General features: G+C 46.6%; 1 protein-coding gene across 1 annotated transcript in view; it reads right to left on the bottom strand.

Moving 5' to 3' along the window:
* Window positions 1–19,260, bottom strand: part of FKBP4 (FKBP prolyl isomerase 4) — a 37,987-nt gene that overhangs the window by 5,467 nt on the left and 13,260 nt on the right. Inside the window, exons 3-6 of the mRNA XM_060247268.1 lie at window positions 17,659–17,801; window positions 5,866–5,986; window positions 2,553–2,709; window positions 437–527 (exon numbers count right to left, since the gene is read on the bottom strand). Of these exons, the coding sequence (XP_060103251.1) occupies window positions 437–527; window positions 2,553–2,709; window positions 5,866–5,986; window positions 17,659–17,801 (512 nt within the window). The remainder of the gene's footprint in view (window positions 1–436; window positions 528–2,552; window positions 2,710–5,865; window positions 5,987–17,658; window positions 17,802–19,260) is intronic.

The raw sequence follows: 19,260 nt of genomic DNA, 5'->3' as shown, positions 1-19,260 counted from the left end.
CCCTTGACGAAGGAGGGCAGTGCTGAATAAACCATCAGGCAGGCCCAGGATCCAAGCCAGGAATTTCACACTGAGCAATTCAGGTGCCTTGTTTCCTGGCAGGATATACTAATAATTCATTAACACATGAAATATAATTTCCACAATTAAAACACACACACAGCACTTTACTGGACCAGCGGAAGAGAACTCCCTCCTCATTCTCTTTCATTATAAATGAACAGGTGAAGCTGCCCGTCAAGGTCAGCGCTGGTTCCTCTGGCTGGCCATGCGTGGCCCTCGAGGTTCTCCAGCAGCAGAGAGGGGCCGGGGCTTTCACAGCATCGACTACCCAGTTTCTCTTAAAGCCAGAGAGGCCCCCGGGGAGTGAACCCAGGACCTTCTGCCTGCCAAGCAGGGGCACAGACCCTCCCACTACAAAACCCTGCTCACATACCTTTTCAAAGCTTTTCAGTTTGATGTCATACTGCAGCTCAGCATCTGGTGGGATCTGAAACTTCTCTTTTCCAGCACTTCCAAAACCATAGCTGTGAGTGATAGGAAAAGTTCTAAGAATCTTGTGCTCTTGCTCTCTCAGAAACAAAGCCCTCATCAGCTAAGTAGGCCAGAGCTCCCCGACTTTTTGGAGGCACGACAGGCTTTTCCAGAAAGGAAAATGGCTGCCACTCATGACTGGTGGAGCCCATCCCAGTGCTGGGAGTTTTCATACAAAACCTGGACTTGCAGCAGTTCACCGCGATTTCTGGCTGAAGTCCTGCCAGGCTTCTTTGACGGGGGGATGGTGGGGGGCTGAATCTGCTCACTGCGCTGCAGCTCCTCCCCATAAGCGTGACACAGACCGCTCCAAAGCAGCTTCCAGGGTTTAACACCAGAGTTCATGCTCTGGCTCTGTGATCAAGGTGGTCTACATACATCATCAACATGATTCTGACAGCACATGTGAAATCTGAAGGCTAACCGCAATTCTACACCTACTTCTCTAGGAGTCAGCCCACAGAGCATAGAGAGAATTACTTCTTAGTTAGCAAGCACAGGACTGGGCTCAATGTCTTATTTAAAGCACACTGGAGATGGGGTGAGGGTTGGTTTTCTGAAGATGCGAGCTTGCCCAAGGCAAAATGAACCTGCCAGAAGGCAAATATGAACCTGCGACTTCCTGGCTTGCAGCTCACAATCCTCCCAGTGAGGAGGAAGGTGGCATTTAAATGAAGTAAATAATCCCTATCCTAATTTTTGTTTGTGAAGCTTCACACAAAGAATTTTGCAGCACCATGACCGAATTCAGATGTGCCCCCTGAAACACTTCTCAGCTCTTCTCCCAGGACTGGTATGCACGAGTGAGAAACAGAAAGGGCATCTTAAATGTGTTTACGCTGGGCTTCTGAATCCACTTATGGTTCTGCTCCAAGGCTAAACCCTCCTGAGCTTTACAAAGCATGATTCCATTATGAGCTGTGAACCAGGACAGCCCAAGTACAAACTGCCCTTCAGCCATGAGCTTACGAGGGCAACCCACTCCTCCCGACCTGCCTTACAAGGTCTTGAAGGTTTATTGTGTGGATTGCTCTGAAGACTCTGGGCCCTTTCAGCACTTACAGAGAATTCAGAATCATCTGAATGAATCCTTTCCAAACAGGAGCTGCTAAACCAGTTCTGTGGTCAGTAATATTTGTGTGGCTAGTCCTTGCAACAAGGAAGAAGTATCCTCCACTCAAAAATTCAGGCTTCAATAAAATGGAAACCCCACCTTTATCAGAGCCTTGCAACATCACCACAAAAAAGCAGCTCCCAAAGGGTGTGTCTGTTATATGTGTGAAGAGGAGCCTGACTTCATTTGAAGAATCGCAGCCTATATAATAAGTGCTGCTGAGCATTACTCCACAGAACATTTATAACTGCAGCTGTCAATAAAAAAAGAGCTCTTCACAAACTGCACACAAACTCTGCAGGCTGAAACCAGCACCTGGAAGAGTGGTGTGGAGTCTTCCTTCTCAGAGCTATTGCCTGGCTAAGTGCAGAGCTTGCCTGGACCCAGCCATCCGCTCTAGGGAATGCAACATGGAGCCTCACTCTTCCCCAGCTGTTGTCAAGCGAAGTGAAAAGCAAGCTCTGCAGAGCAAAGATGGGTGACATGCCTGTCCTTGCACTGCAGAGCCGCCAGCCTGGATCCAGCCAAGAACCCTCAGAGAGGTGGCAAAAAGCCCACTCCTCAGGGCGAAGTGCTGAGTAGAGTCTGTAGGCAAAGGATGGGGCATGGGCATCCATCTTCGACAGCCTACTCAGCTGTGGCTACCAGCACCAAGAAGCCTGAAAGCAACATGGCTGCCCAACTGAGCGATGATGAATGGAAGGTAGGAGGGGCTTGTTCCAGCAAGAGTTGCCATCTTCCTCACAGAAACGGGTGGCTGCTGCCTGTGGGTGAGGAAGCAGAGGCCTCACTTTACCCGCTCGCCAACAAGGAATCCCTCAATCAACTTTCAGATCTGGCTTTCCACTGACATACTCATCTGGACAGGTCAACTGAAGAACAAAGGAGGGAGCAAGTGACATACCTGGGCTTGAGAGATATCACAGATTCTTCTAACTTCTCCATGTTCTGCAACGCTTTGTCCAGGCCAGGGGGAAGGTCATAGTTTTCTGCCTCTCCCACTTCAAATCGCAGCTCCCGCTTGTCAAATACTCTGTCTCCATGCCGACCTTCTATCTCAACTGGTACAAAAGATCCTCTGATTTAAATGGAGTTTGAGACTGTGTATACACAATGCTCTGAATATTATACAGATCTACCAATACTAAAAGTAAAATTATACATCTCTGTGACCAGTTCAAGGGAAGAAAGTTTGACGGTTTCTACATGAAAAAAAGAGTACCAAAAATGAATAACCACAGCAAAATTCCAAGCACTTGGTACCTGCCAACCCAATCATCACCAGAAACTGGGGTGGGAGCTGGGGGGTAGTTTGTCCATCTCTGCTTCTTGCTGCTGCTTTCGCTGTTTGTGAGATGGAAGGAGGCTGCACTGCACGGCTCCGGATCTTGTGTGGGGAGACAATCATCCTCCCCCTTGCTCATGGATCATGCAGAGAAAGGGATGTGTGAGATGGGGGACGGGGTGCAGATCCTCTCCCAAAGGAGCAAACAGCACGGTCGGATTTGAGTATTCACACAAAGCAAGAGGTTTATTCCTGCAACTGCAGAATGCTTTTGTTAATTTTTGCAAAGCAAAGAGAAAGTAACATCTCAGTGGAAGAGGATATCCTGGATTGGATTTGGTCTTCCTGTTTACTTCTAGAGACATGGTCAGAAACTTCAAACTGAAGCTCCTGAAAGGGGAGGGAAGTCATAACCTCAGGACTGGAGAAGCGACAGAAAGGGGAAAAAACAACAAAAACTTAAGCTGGAAAAATAAGAGACTGATTTAGCTATGAAGAAAGCTTGCAGATAACAAGGCAACAGAGCTCAGGTGGCAGCACACATTCCCCCAGGACAAGGAGATTTCCTCTAATACCAGAAAAGCTGGGTTTCACTCATGAAAGATACATCAAAGGTAGACAGCCTCTTCCATCCTGTGAGAAGGAACACTCCAGTTGTTCCTCCATAAAATAGAAGGACTTTGCTCTGCTGCTCAAGTATCAGAAAAACTTTGAAACTGCCAGGCAGCTGAGTTCCTCAAGGCTTTTAAGCTTGGCATACACATCTGCCAAATCCCTTGGCACCTGTCGCATCAACCATCACCAGTGGTCTGACCTAGCCTCAGATCGCAAAGCATGGAGGCACACCATCCACCAGGCTGTCTCTTCTTTTGAGAACGCACGCATAGCTGGTCTTGAGGACAAAAGGAGATTGAGGAAAAATCGCACTGCTACAGCACCAACCCTAAATCAGACTTTTCCCTGCAGCCACTGTGGCCGGACCTGCCTGTCCCGCATTGGTCTTGTCAGCCACCAGCGAGCCTGCAGCAGACGTGGACTATTGCACCCTTCGTAAATCTTCGTTCGCGAAGCCAAGCCGAGACACATCTACAAAGCCAGGGACTTGGAAAAGAATCAGTAGTGCACAGTTTCACGCACCAAGCACTGAAGGCAGTCCAAATGGGAGCAACACTGGAAGCACAGAGACTTTTGTAAGCAGTATGCTGTTCTGAAAGAGACATTCCTTGAGGTCAATGGAGCAGAGGAAGCTACTTGCTCCAGCATCCCTACTCTGAAACATTGTTGAGTTGTGAATTAATTGAACCTCATTTTAAAAATTCCTCAACAGTTTTCTATCGATAAAGCTAACAGAGAGCAGATTACCGTTAGAGGTGTCCTCTAGCATCAGCTGCACACAACCACAACTGAGGAGGCCATGTTCCTCGCAAACATGAGGTGCTGCTAAAGAGGGGATGTATTCTATGAATGGGGCAGGGGAGCATAACGAACCCCTGATTGCCTGGAAGACAGGTTAGTCTGCCATGACTTGATCTGTCCCACTTCTGTGACTCTACCAGAGGAAAGCAGAGTTGCCGTTGTGGACAGAAGCCAGACCTTAAAGAGCTCTGAACATGTTCACTGATATGTGCAACTGCCGTCCATGTGCAAACGAAAGAAGAATCCATAACTCCCAATTATTCATTTAATCTGCACCATGTACCAGGATCCTGGGTTCCACATCTCAACCATATGACTATTACGTGGTAGTTTTAAAAACCTGTCTACCATTAATTTTATGCTTTTCTATATTGAGGGAGATTAAATGGCAATATCTCACTTCTCTGAACTGGTCACACATATTTCCCCCCCTTGTATTCACAAACATTTTCTATTGAACGCTGCAATTATGTTCATTATCTAAGAAGAAAAAAACCTTGTTTTTAGTTTGTGGATTGTTTTATTATATCTCATGTACTTCGCTCAGAGTCCAGCTGGCCAGGAATGGATGATTAACCAAATCTAACTTAATTCTCCTCCCCTCTGACACCTGTACTGTGAAAGACAGAAACTCCCAGCCCATAGAAGCTGCTGGAATAAAGAGCTGTACAGCTCTGGAAAGCCATTCTAGGAGCTTACTCTGAGATTGGTCATATCCCAGTCTCAGAATAGGAACAATGAGCTAGTGCTGCCTCCCTGACATCTGTGGTTATCAAATCAGCAACTAATCTCAGGAATCAACCATTTCCCTGCAGTCTCTTCCCTCCCTTGGGCAAACTCCTCCCTCCTTCCTGCTTGAGATGATGATATTGGCTTTATATCCCGCCCTCCACTCAGAGTCTCAGAGCGGCTCATCTTCCTCCCCCACCCCAACAACAGACACCCTGTGAGGTGGGTGGGGCTGAGAGGACTCTCACAGCAGCTGCCCTTTCAAGGACAACCTCTGCCAGAGCTCTGGCTAACCCAAGGCCATTCCAGCAGGTGCAAGTGGAGGAGTGGGGAATCAAACCCAGTTCTCCCAGATAAGAGAGCTCTGGCTGACCCAAGGCCATTCCAGCAGGTGCAAGTGGAGGAGTGGGGAATCAAACCCGGTTCTCCCAGATAAGAGAGCTCTGGCTAACCCAAGGCCATTCCAGCAGGTGCAAGTGGAGGAGTGGGGAATCAAACCCAGTTCTCCCAGAGAAGAGTCCGCACACTTAACCACTACACCAAACTGGCTCTCTTAACCACAGCAAAACAGTCTCTCAGCACTCAGGTGAATCAATGCTGTGCGTAACCTAAAGCCTACATCCCAGTCTGTGCTGGCAAACTGCTTCACCGCTGTTGAAGCAGTGAGAGGGACTACAAGGTGCCAAGGCGCAGACCTTCTTTGCATCTGCAGCATCTTCCTACTGACCCTCCTCAGTTCTTCAGCAGGGTGAAGGACAAGATGCCCTGCTAACCAGAAGCTACTTACTCTCTACCAGGGCTCCCTCATTGGGTTTGGAATAGCCTTCCCCCTTCTTCCGGATTCTTTGGATTATTCCGCCATCTTCATCCTCAGTGAGGTCTTTCCCCTTGAAGTCAAAGAGCTCTATCTGCAGAAGAACAAGCAGAACACGAAAAACCTCAGATTTACTTCTAACAAAAGTGCAGTAAAATGTAGGAAGTCTTACTTTATCTAAAGAGAGCAGGGGAAAAGAGCATTAACAGAAGAAGAGACTGGATTTATATTCCACCCTTCAATCAGTCTCAGAGCAGCTTACAATTTCCTTCCCTTCCTCTCCCCATAACTGACATCCTGCGAGGTAGGCAGGGTTGAGAGAGCTCTATTGAGAACTGTGGCTAACCCAAGGCCACCCAACAGGTGCATGTGGAGAAGGAGTGTGGAATCAACCCAGTTCTCCCACTATATCAAACAGACACTCAGAACTTTAAATCTCTGCTGAAGAACCACCCATTTGTTTCCAATGTAAATTTATTTTATTTAGAACATTTTACTACTGCCTTTCCACCTGATCAGGATCTTCAAGGCAGCAAATGCAAAAACATTCAAATAGCTGAACTATTAAAACATTTAAAATTATAAAATAATTCAATAAAATGGAACCTTAGGTGCTCGCCATGACTATTCCTTCTGCTCTGAGGTTAGAAGAGCATCATGGAATGGGTGACTCCCACCAATTTCTCAGGACTACACTCTTCTAACTTCCTGTCTCCCGGGTGGGAGTCACCTTCGCTCAGTTTGGTTATTTTATCAGCTAATGCTCCCAGAAACAGGAAGGAACAGAACGCAGATAAAACAAAAACCACAACAGGCAAGTCACTGTAAGAAGTATAACAGATGATAATCAGAGAAGAGATATGACCAGGGTTAAAGAAGGATTAGAGCCAGCCAGCCTCTGCCCCCGCAAACTGATCAGAGGTTTGGTCAGATTCAGAACCCTGTTTTTGTAGACATTCCTCTGTTATTTCTGAACTTATTTATTTTTGTTTGGGTGGAGGACAAGATGCTCTACTAGCCTCAGAGCAGAAGGAAATCTCATAGTGAGCATCCAAGGTTTTGTTCGCTCTGAGGAGGGCATCTTGGAATGTGACTTCCAATAGTGGTGTCCCATTGATAGCTGGGACTTGACAATCTTTCACCATATTCTGCAGCACTCTATGCCTGAAGGCAGCTTCCACTGAGCAGAAGGAATATTTGTATCATCTGGCAAAGATAAGAGACTGAAGACGGTAAAAATATAAGAGAAGCCATGTTGGATCAGGCCAATTGCCCATCCAGTCCAACACTGTGTCACACAGTGGCCAAAAAAGCCATGTCGCCTTGCATATTTCCTCCAGAGGCTTGATGATCAAAGGCCGCAGTGATGTCTGCACTTCTCACTGAGTGGACCGTGATCCCTGCTGGAACCGGAATGCTGCTTGCCTTGCTGGCATAGGAGATGCACTGCTGAATGGCAAAGCTGAAGGCTGATCTGGACATTTCCCCTTTTCCCCTGGGGCTGTTAATGAAAAGAGTCTGTCTTTCTGGAGGTCTGAGAAGTGCCACTCTGTCTTCTTGGGGTGGCTTGGATGCGGCAGAAGAAAGGGAGGTGGAGGCCTCTTCTGAAAGGCTGAGTTCACCTTAGTGATGAAGGGGGATCCGGCCTGAGCACCATCTTGTCCTTGTGGAAGACATACAGGCCTTCTGAGGTTGACAAGGCTCCCAGTTTTGACACCCTTCTAGCTGAAAACACTTGTGAGAAATAGGGGGTTTATGTGCAGCCATTTTACTGAGAACCTCCCTTAAGAACTGGAAGGGGGACTAGTGAGAGTCAAAAGAACTATAAACAGTCTCCGTGAAGGTAATCTGTGGCCCATGCTACAGCGGATCTGTGCAGTCCCTCGGAGAAAGCAGGCTGTCTGATTAAGGGATGCCAGCTACATAAAGTAGGATGGAACCATGGATTGCAGGGCCAATTTGGAGCCACAAAGACCACCTCCATCTTCCCAGCACTAGAGCCTGGGAGAAGGCCTGTAACAAAATCCTTCACCTGGAAGACACCTGGGGAAGGAGTTCTGAAGTTTTGGTGCCGTGACAGAGAAAGCCCTTCCTCAGATTACCATTCATCTAGCCTCCCAGGGCAGGAGCATTTCAAATGGCCTCCAAAGACTATCAGAGCGAACACACATGTCCATATGGGAGAAAGGGGTCCTTAAAAAAAAAAAAAAGTTTTATTAAGTTTTACAGGGAAAATTAGGGAATTGGAGGAAGGATCAGGGATAGGGTACAGAAAATAAAAGAGTAAATTACAGTTATTGCTACATAAAAAAAAACAAAGGAAAAAGTATAATTTATTATGTTTGCAAGTATTCAAAATTAGTACATAGATATTATCTTTAAATTCTACAAATCTTTTATGACCCTTTGATATTATTATAAAATCCTACTGTTTCACAAACTATTCAGTGGCAAATTCCAGATTCTTATCTATCATGTCTATGAAGGGGGTCCTTAAGGTATGTTGGTCCCAGGCCACCCAGGGCTTTAGAGGTCAATACCAACACCTTGCATTGAGCCTGGAGGCAAACGGGAAACCATGGTAGATGGAAGAAGACTGCAGTGACATGGTCCATAAAACAAAATGGAATACCCAGTACATTAAAATGTAGGCCGCTGTAATATCAACCAGCCACTGCAGTCCAAGTCCAGAGAGTGGCTTCTCCCCTCCGAGCCCTCGCCCGGGCAGGGAAAGGTCTTCAGCTAAGACCCTGCTGAACTTGGGAGCAGCATAAAGCTGCAAAGGTGGCAACAAGCAACAGGGCCTCTCTGGAGGCCGTGCTCTCACTGTCATGCTCACTGCCCAAAAACTGCCCAGCACCTTTTCTGTTGACACCTTAAGAAAAAAAGCTTGAAAGATCCCTGGACATTTTGTATGAATGGTTCTTACCCCACAGTGATATTTGAGCACATCTGCTAATCTGGGGGCTCCTTTGCCTATTAGGCCACACCCCTCTAATGTAGCCAATCCCCCAAGAGCTTACAAGGCTCTTAGCACAGGGCCTACTGTAAGCTCCAGGAAGATTCGCTACATCAAAGGAAAGGAAAGGTCCCCTGTGCAAGCACCAGTCGTTTCTGACTCTGGGGTGACGCTGCTTTCACAACGTTTTCACGGCAGACTTTTTTATGGGGTGGTTTGCCATTGCCTTTCCCAATCATCTACACTCCCCCCCCCCACAGCAAGCTGGAGACTCATTTTACCAACCTCAGAAGGTTGGAAGGCTGAGTCAACCTCGAGCTGGCTACCTGAAAACCCAGCTTCCGCCAGGGATCGAACTTAGGTTGTGAGCAGAGCTTAGGGCTGCAGCACTGCAGCTTTAACACACTGCGCCACAGGGCATCAGAGGGGTGTGGCTGAATATGCAAAACAGTTCCTGCTACAAAAAAGCCCTGCCTAAAGTCATGGTTCTCAGGAGAGGGCGGAGATCTCACACTTCACATGTAATTCTGGAAATTTCTGGATTGCCGCACTGTGCAGGCAATAAAGCCTATTAGTGATGTACAGAGAGGTTAACGCAGAAAAAAATTAAGTGGTTATACCTGAATTTGCTTGGGCTTTTTATGTGTGTGCGTGTTTGCGTGTGTTATGTGAATTATATTGTGGCAGCAGATGTTTTAGTTGTAAACTGCCTTGGCTGAAACGGCTGAAAGGTGGCATAAAAATGTACATATATGTAAATATGTAACTGAACATCATCCCTGAGATTAAGCAAAGACCACAAAGAAGAAAGGGTACATGAGCACAAAAGCGACACACTCTTCAACACTTGCCAGAGTTGCTTCTCTGTCAGGCTGTTATAGCCTGTGTTGGGCCTTTCAGCTCAAATAGCTGCTGGAAACCTCCATTCTGCTCCTGCAAGGGCAGAGCACTCTCAGCACCCAACACACTGAAGTAATGGAAGAGCTCAACACAGAGGGAAAGAGAGGGGCAGCCAAAAACAAGAAAGTGACAATCATCACAGAAACAGGGCAAATAACCATGCAGAGCCCACACAGGCAGTCTGTACAGACTGCAAATACATGTATTTGCATTTATTTTGCATCTGCTTATTTATATCCTGCTTTTCTTCCCAGTTGAGACTAGAAGCTGTTTGTACTGTTCTCCCCTTCGGCATTTTCTCACACCCACCACCCAGGGAGGTAGGTCAGACTGAAAGTCTGTGACAGGACCAAGGTCACCCAGCAAGCATCCATGGTAGAAGAAGGGATTTGAACTCAAGTGTCCCAAATCCTACTCTGACACTCTAGCCAGATTTTTTCATGTGGCCACAAGACTTCAAAGATTCCACCCACCAGCACTGTTTAGAGATGGGAAGGCCTGGAAAAATAAACTGGGTGGGTGGGGAATTCCCAATTTTTTGCCAAAGCCTTTTTTCAGTTTTTCTGGTGGAAATCACCAGAAAAGGAGGAGGAGTGGGTAATCAAACCCATTTCTCTGGATTAGAGTCCACTGCTCTTAACCACAACACCACACTGGCTTGAGAGGCTGATGGGCACAGAAAACTAAAGGGAGTGTAATATTTGCTCCTTTCTGAGGACCGCTTTCATGAAAATAACCCCTTTAAAGGAGAGGTCCTTTAAAGAGACCTTTCCATAGTATTCTGAAGTGACATGTGTTATCCTGCCTACTTGCCTTCCTTAGTGCTTCCTACTTCTTTTCACTGCCACCAAAGGCTCTTGCCTTAGAATTCTTAGCCAAATCCTGAGTAGCAGCATGGCTTGGTTAAAGCAGTGTCACCCCAGAGTTGAAAAAACAGGTTGCTTACCTGTAACTGATGATCTTTGAGTGGTCACCTGTGCAGTCTACACACATGGGTTTGTGCCCTTTGCTCCAATCTGACCATGGAGAACTCCAACAGCAGCGTAGCGTGTTTTTGGTGGGCTCCTCTCCCACTCTCGGGAGCAGGCTTGCAGAGCGCATGCCCAGAACGGGAGAGGAGCCCGCCTCTCGCTCAGTTTCTTCCAGCTGCTGCTAGCAAGTCCAACCGCAGGTAAGTAGAAGGAAGTGCCAGCAGTGGGGAAGGCTGGGCGAGTCGTGTGTGAATGCACAGGTGACCACTCAAAGATCATCAGTTACAGGTAAGCAACCTGTTTATCTTCTTCGTGGTCCCTGTGCAGTCTACACACATGGGTGATTAGCAAGCTGTAGTACTTGGGACGGTGGGTGCTGGTAGAAAAACCGGAGCAACCTAGAACTAAGCACAGGTTAGTAACATAAAACCATGCTGTCTTACAGGCTCACCTGAGATCAGTGGTGATGCTGTCACTGGAAAACAGAAGATAACACGGATCTTTCCAAAGGACGCATCTCGCCTAGAGTGCACATCATGGGAATAATGCCTCACGGAGGTGGTCAAAGAAGACCAAGTGGCTGCCGCACAAATGTCCTCCAGAGAAATTCCATGGAGAAAGGCAGAGGAAGCCGAGACCGCTCTGGTAGAGTGGCTGTGGATGACTTCAGGTAAGGGCTCTTTTGCAGTCTCGTAACAAAGCCTTATAGTGGAAGATACCCACTTAGAAAGGCATTGAGGTGATACCTTGGCACCTTGCTGAGGTATACCATAGGCCACAAATAGTCTGTGGTCCTTTCTGAAGGCAGCAGTCCTTTGCAGATAAAAGGCAAGTGCCCTATGCACGTCCAGAGTATGTAGTTTCCTGGATGTCATCAGTAGGATTAGGGCAAAAAGTTGGTAAGACTGTGGACTGTGAAAGATTAAAGGAAGAGACGACTTTGGGTAGAAAGGTTAGGTCCGGGTGGGGAACCACTTTATCTTTGTGGAAAACAGTATACGGAGGATCAGATCTAAAAGCTGATACGTCGCTTGCTCTTTTAGCGGACGTTACAGCCACTAAAAAGGCCGTCTTCCAAGAAAGGAGTTGCAGGGAAGTTGTGGCCATGGGTTCAAAGGGTTTTCCCATGAGTTGCGTGAGTACGAGAGAGAGACTCCATGAGGACATCAGAGGCTTAATGGGAGGTTTTAGATGGGAGTATCCCTTCAGGAATGCCCTAGATAGTGGATGCGAGAAAACTGAAGAGTTATCCACTAGGACGTGGAAAGCTGAAATGGCCGAGAGAATAATAGCTTCAAAGAATAATAGCTGAGGCCTGCGTCAGAGAGGGAGAGCAAGTAGGAAAAAAGCATCTGCAAAGGCACCATATACGGGTCCATGGCATGCTTTCCTGCACAGATAGAAAAACGTTTCCATTTCAGTCAATATGACTTTTGTGTTGAGGGTTTCCTCGCATTCTGGAATACCTCCTTGACTTCTGGTGAGAAGGTCAGGGTCTGACTCTCCAGGCGGTCAGTCGGAAAAACTTTGGGTTGTAATGGTAAACATTCCCGTTGCGCGGAATCAGAACATCTAGGACCAGAGGCAAACGACGAAACACCACTTGTGAGAGCAGTAGCACAGGAGAAACCAAGCTTGATGTGGCCACCATGGAGTTATCAGGATACAGTCTGTGTGGTCTGTCCGTATTTTCTGAATAGTCCTGGCTATCAATAGGATCAGAGGGAAGGAAAATGTAAAACAGTCTTCTCGACCACTGGTGTAGAAAGGCATCCCCGAGCGAATGGTTGGTTGGGGGGCCCCTGCTGAAAAAGACTGGACATTTTGCATTGGTAGGGGATGCAAAGGCGTCCACCTGAGGGGAACCCCATGCTCGGAAGATTGGACGAAGATAGCAATAGTTGAGCGTCCATTCTAGGTCGCTGGGCAGTGCTCTGCTGAGTGCATCTGTATGAGTGCTCAGGGACCCTGGAAGGAACACTGAAGAGAGAAAGACGTTGTTGTGAATGCACCAGTTCCACAGATGTTGAGCTTGTGTGCAGAGAGAGGGCGATCTCGTGCCCGTTTGTTGACGTAGTAGACAGTAGTTGCATTGTCTGAAGCCACCGGAACATGACGGTTTTTCAAGTGTAGAACGAAAAATTTCAGAGCAAGCTGAACAGCCATGAGTTCTAGTGCACTGATGTGCCTCAAACTGTTAGTTGTGGACCAGGTTCCCTGTGCTGTGAAATCTTTGCCGTGGGCTCCCCAGCCACTGAGTGAAGCATCTGTGGTCAACATTCTTGTGGGCGGCGGAAGCTGAAAGTCCTTGCCCATCAGGAGGTTGTTGTCTATTAACCACCAATTTAGAAAATGCAGAATGTCCTGCGGTATTGTCAGGAGTAAGTGTTGAGAATGCATCTCCAGCTTGAAATGGTGGAGAAACCACAACTGAAGTGGTCGCATCCTGAGACGGGCAAATGGAATCACTGCAGTTGTGGCAGCCACGAGACCTAACAAGCGTTGGATGGATTCTGCTGTCTGCGTCGGAATTAGAAGGAAGGAATGGATTAGAGCTTTCAGGGTTTGGGCTCTGCCTAAGGACAGAAAAGCCTTGAACGCTGTCATGTCGATGACTGCCCCTATGAAAGGGAGAATTTGCGTGGGTTGTAAATGCGACTTTGCAAAGTTCACAGGTTCTTGAGAAACCCTAAGGTCTTGTAATGTCCTTCTGTAGCTGACTGGCCGATGGTGACACTATCAGCCGGTCGTTGATGTAAGGAAACACTTGAATTCCCTGCTGACAGAGGGCTCTCGCCACCACTGCCATGCACTTGGTGAACACACGAGGGGTGGTGGCAAGGCCGAATGGCAGAGCCTTGTACTGGTAGTGTGTCTGTCCTATGGTAAACCTGAGGTAACAGCGATGATGTGGATAGTGACATGAAAATACGCGTCCTGCAGGTCCAAGGAGGCCAGCCAGGCATCCTTCGGTAACAATTGAAGAATCATTTGTAGGGTGATCATCCAGAACTTCTGAGGGCGTATGAAACGATTGAGGTCTCTCAGGTCCATGATGGGGCGCTTGCCTCCATCTTTCTTGGGGACAACGAAATAACCTGAGTAGAACCCTGCCCCTTTTAAGAATAAGGAGTGTACTTCGTCGAGGACTGGAGATGGGGGAGTTAGAACGAAATGTGGGAATACGGGCAACTCGAAAAATTCGATGGCGTACCCCACTCTGATGATTGTGAGGACCCAGACATCTGTAGTTATGGACTCCCAAAGATGTTGAAAGAGAAAGTCTGGTTCCTGGGTGGGGAGGAGTGGCGTTTGGTAGGAGTTCTGTGTTTTGTGGAAGAGGAGTGGCGTTTGGTAGAAGTTCTGTGTTCAGTGGAAGTTCCAGATAAGGAAGGCCGTCAAACTGATTGCTTGTTATTCGGTGATGGGCGTTTTGACTGATTGGGTTTCTGCTTGTTTGAGTAGGATGGTTTGGAAGAGAACGAGAATTGCTTCCGCCTCCAAGTATTAGAGGACTTTGAAGGAAAGTATCTCCGTTGAGAAGACCATTGCCTGGGACGATAGGGCTTGGATGAAGAAGAAGGGGTAGCCACTCCTAGGCATTTCGCTTTCTTTCTACTGTCATCGACATTGGAGAGAACCTCGTCAGTGGTGGCATGAAAGTGGCCCTCCCCATCAAAGGGGAGATCTTCCACCTTCGTCTTGAGGTCAGGTTGGAGCACGGTAGAACGAAGCCAAGCATGGCAGTGTATCGCTATTGAAGTGGCTAGTACTCTGGAAGAGCACGATGCTGCATGTTTCAACAAGTTTATTTGTTGGCGAGAAAAAGCAGACAACTCCTGGATGATAGCTGTTACTTGAGGAAGTGCGGCATCGGGGAGGTTGGTCAGCAGAGGTGTCAGGCGGTTAGCCAAATTATAGGCCGAAAAATAGGCCAAATAAGTGTGAAGCTTACTCAGAGTGAAAATAATGTTGTATAGCTTTCATCCTAACGCATCCAACTTACGGCCCTCTCGCTCAGGAGGAGAAGGATGTCGAGTTGGTTTCAATTTCGAATCTGAATGAATTATCATCGAATTCAGAGCTGGGTATGAAAAAAGAAACTTGGAGTCGTAAGATTGTACTCCGTACAGAGCATCAAGACGTTTCAGAGTAGGTGGAATAGAGGCAGGCGTCTCCCAAGCCTCTTTAAGGGTTGCAAGATGGACAGGCAACATTGGCAGCAAAGTTGCTGGTGGCAGTTGGTCCTGAACGAGTTTATAAACCAGATCTGTGACTTCCGGCTTTTCTGTGTTGACAGGAATGTGCAATGCTTCAGCCATCCTGGTGATCATTTCTAAGTATGGTTTCGCCCCTTCAGATGGTGATAACGGGCTAGGAGGAGTGATGTCGTCTGGCTGATCTGGAAGCAGCGGGTCGGTGGGCTCCGAAGAGGATGATGCTGATGAAGATGCGTTAGAGCATGGGTCCTCCATGTCCTTAGGTGCTGGAACAACCGGATCCTTGTGAAGTAAATCATCTGGCATGTAAATGGGCTCCAAGACAGAGGCAGGAAGTTGCGAATGAGCTCCAGCAGCAGCCGATGCTTTAGGGGCCATGTAAGGTGAGTGTTGGCGGTTGAGAAATAGAAGGCACCTTAGTGACCTTTATAGGTCTGGCACTCGCGGGATAATGACGATGGTACCATCGAGAGTTGGTATCTGGAGATGGTGTTCTCCAAGGTGTAGGGGTTGGTGAATAGTGTCTACGGCGTGCAGATCGATATCTCGATGTCGAACGGGATCGATGGAGGTTTCTGTTTCTATGAGAAGCTCAAGAGGTCGATCTGTGATTTCTCGAAGTCGATCAACACCTCGATACCGACCTTGAATGATGACGGCTTCGTCGTGATCCTCTGGAATCTGAGCATCTATGCCTGGAAGCGGAGCGTGAACAGCGTCGGCTTCGAGACGACCTCAAAATCGAGAGGCGATGTCTTGAAGTCGAGTGGCTGCGACGACCTTAACGCGATCGGGTACGCCTAGAGCACGAACAAGACCTCTGAAGCGGGACGCTGTGAGAAGTAGCGCTATGCAAGGTAAAGTGGGCAGGTCTAAGAAGAAGACGCCGAGGAGAGTTGATAGTCAGATTGGTATTGAAGGCCTGATGCGGCAGAATCGAGAGCCTTATTTATCGTAGCTGCAGCCAAAAGTAGTGCATCCATATTGAGGGTCTTGATATCAGGAATTACAATAACGGATGAGTCTAGAGGAGCCTTCGAAGTCCAGCATGCTGATGAAATTGGTAGCGATGCAGCGGTTGTCGTAGAAGTCGAGGTTGTCGCAATCGAGGCTGTAGACGTCGGAGCCGAGTAGATCGAAATTGTAGAGCTCAATGGAATCGGGATCGTAGAGATCGAAGCTGTCAATGTTTGTTGTGTAGAGACAATTTCCAGTTTCTTGGCTGGACCCTTCGGTGCTACAGGCCGATGCCTATCTTCCTTATCGGTTTATGCTTTTTATGTGAAGCAGCCAACGAAGCCAAATCTCCCTGCTCCTTTTGGGAGGGAGGCGGCAAAGAGGTTGAAGCAGACGAACGAGGCATCAGGGAGAGTTCAAGTAAGTGGCTTTGAAGACGCGCAACTCGATTTTTTCGCATCTGCTTGCCAAATCCTTTACAATGGACACAAGTCTCGACTTTGTGTCCTTCTCCCAAGCACAAGAGGCAGTAGGAGTGGCCATCCATGGAAAGGAGTTTGGCCCAGAACTTTAGACACCTTTTAAAAAAGGTGGTGGTCCCCTTTTTGTCTGCCGGGGGGGGGGGGGGGGGGAGAAGAGGACGAAAAGAAAGTCGCTCACCACGAAGAGACGACAACAGAAGAACGACGATGAAGAGAAGAAAAATGACGATGGAAAACGATGAGGTGACGAGCTAGGCGCAACGAGGACTGGTAAGGGTGGCGGCAAAAAAGAAACTGAGCGGGAGGTGGACTCCTCCCCCGTTCTGGGCATGCGCACTGCGAGCTGGCTCCCTAGGGTGGGAGAGGAGCCTGCCAAAAACACGCTACACTGCTATTGGGAGTTTTCCAAGGTTGGATTCGAGCAAAGGGCACTAACCCATGTGTGTAGACTGCACAGGGACCACGAAGAAGATCTATTCTATTAGTAGAATGATAGAAATGTCAAGTGTATGAGATGGCTCTGAGGTAAAAGAGGATACTTTAAGTAAAAGTTTTCTCTTCAGCATAGGATTTATTTAGAAGCATAACAGGATAACGGTTTAAGTGAATGTCATAAGTCTGATGTTATCATATAGGTGCAGGTCTTTCTCTAAAATTTCTTAAATAGACCTAGCAAACAAAGGCTTGTTTTACTTCCACAAAGCTTAATTCCCTAACTTGCCACTTCCACAAAGACCACATGCTTCTATCACACTCCACACCCACTCAGCTCTCTTCCCACACACACACATACACACACACACTGAACAAGATCTCTCTCTGCAAGCCAGTCAACTCCACCCCTAGGGTACAGCTATCGTTCAATCATAACATACTTAAATTACCCATCCAGCCCCCCCTTTACTCTATTTTAACCCAATGCAACACACATATATACTGCTAAATTATCATGGAAATAAAACAAAAAATATTTACAAAGTGAAACACCACAGGGAGGAATGGAGTCTCCTTCCCCCTTCTATGTAAACTTTTCTACCTGCCTACACTCAAAAGCCTCTACCTGCCCTGCTGAAGCAGTCATTCACACAGTCCCCTTGCATAACCTGCATTCTCCAAATCTGATCTCATCCTGCTTTGCTTCCCCTGGCCGAGTGCTGAAGAGCAGGGGCTCCCGGAGCTGCTGCCGCTGCCTTTGACACAAGCTCCTCAAGCTTCAACCTTCCAAGCAGGTAGGGCTGCTTCTGCCACAGATGCAAAGGACGTCATCTCCAACTCACCTCAAAAACCAGTGTGGCATTGGGAGGAATCTTGGGAGGGCTGCCAGCAGAGCCATAGGCATATTCGGGCTTGCAAGTGATTCGACAAAGCTCCCCAACGGTCATGGTTCCCACAGCAATGTCCCACGCTTTGATAACTTCACCTACACACAGAAAAAGCAGAAAGGGACTACATGATTACTTGGATCAAAAAACTCAATAAGGAGGTATAATCCGTTCTTGCATGGAAATTGTAAGTTATGGCACTTCCTCACCCCTCAGGAAGAGAGTTTTTAAAAAGGGAGGGGAAACGAGGCAGAAGAAGAGATTGGATTTATACCCCACCACTCAGAGTCAGAGTGGCTTCTAATCGCCTTTCCCTTCCCCTCCTCACAACAGACACCCTGTGAGGTACAGCTCTTTTGAGTTAAACAATTTTATTTGGTAATATATGGTAATCATATCCAATACTAATAAAATATTAATAAACACTTACTACCTTCCCCATGCATTATACTTTCCCCACCTCCCCTCCCCCCAAATCTTGACTTCCGCTGGTGCTAATTACCTAAAATTCTAATATCAAAAGGTATCTTTAACTTTAAAAGAATCTTAATTAAAATTTAATTTAATTTAATTTAATATATATAATTTTGCTGAGAAATAAACACACACATTTCTTATACTTTTTAAAGTCCCACCCAGTTATTATAGTTCATCTTCTTTCTTCTCCTAAAAATCTAGGTGGTAGTCTCAAAAATCAAATGTCCTTTTACTTTCCATTCTTTTTCTATATATCTTCTGAATTTATCCCAATCCCCTTTAAATCCCTCTAAATCATAGCCTTTCAAGATTCTTGTAAATTTATCCATTTCACTCCATGACATGACTTTTACAATCCAGTCCCATTTTTTCTGGTATTTTATCTTGCTTCTATAACTGCACATATAATGTCCTAGCAGCTGAATGGAAGTACCAAATTACAGTTCTATCTTCTTTTGGAAATTTCTCCATTTGTAATCCCAATAGGAAAGTCTCTGGAGTTCTCTTAAGTTCATATCCCAAAGTTTTAGAGATTTCTTGTTGAATCATTTGCCAAAACTGTTTCACAAGTCCACCACATATGGTAGAAAGAACCTTCATGCTTTTTGCATTTCCAACATCTATCTGGCATCTTATTGTTCATTTTCGCTAACTTTTTAGGAGTCATATACCACCTACACATCATTTTATAACAGTTTTCTTTAATATTATAACATGTCGAAATTTTCATAGAGTTCTTCCACAAGTATTCCCATGTTTCAATCTGTATTTCTTTATTAACATTAACTGCCCATTTTATCATTTGAAATTTTACTACATCTTCAGTAGACCATTTCAGTAATAGTTTATATAGTTTTGAAATCAACTTTTCATTATCTCCAAGCAGAACCATTTTCTAATTCAGTTTGCACTTTCCTTATTCCTTCATTTTTAATATCATTTTCCACCAAGCTCTTTATTTGTTGCATCTGGAACCAATCATACTTATTATGCAATTCTTCAGCTGTTTTCAACTCTATCTTGCCACCCTGTATTTTTAATAATTGATTATATGACAACCATCTTGCTTCCCCCGTCTCC

The sequence above is a fragment of the Heteronotia binoei genome, chromosome 9, assembly GCF_032191835.1.
Source record: "Heteronotia binoei isolate CCM8104 ecotype False Entrance Well chromosome 9, APGP_CSIRO_Hbin_v1, whole genome shotgun sequence".
Taxonomy (NCBI): Eukaryota; Metazoa; Chordata; class Lepidosauria; order Squamata; family Gekkonidae; genus Heteronotia; species Heteronotia binoei.
This window is presented reverse-complemented; position numbering and strand designations above follow the sequence as displayed.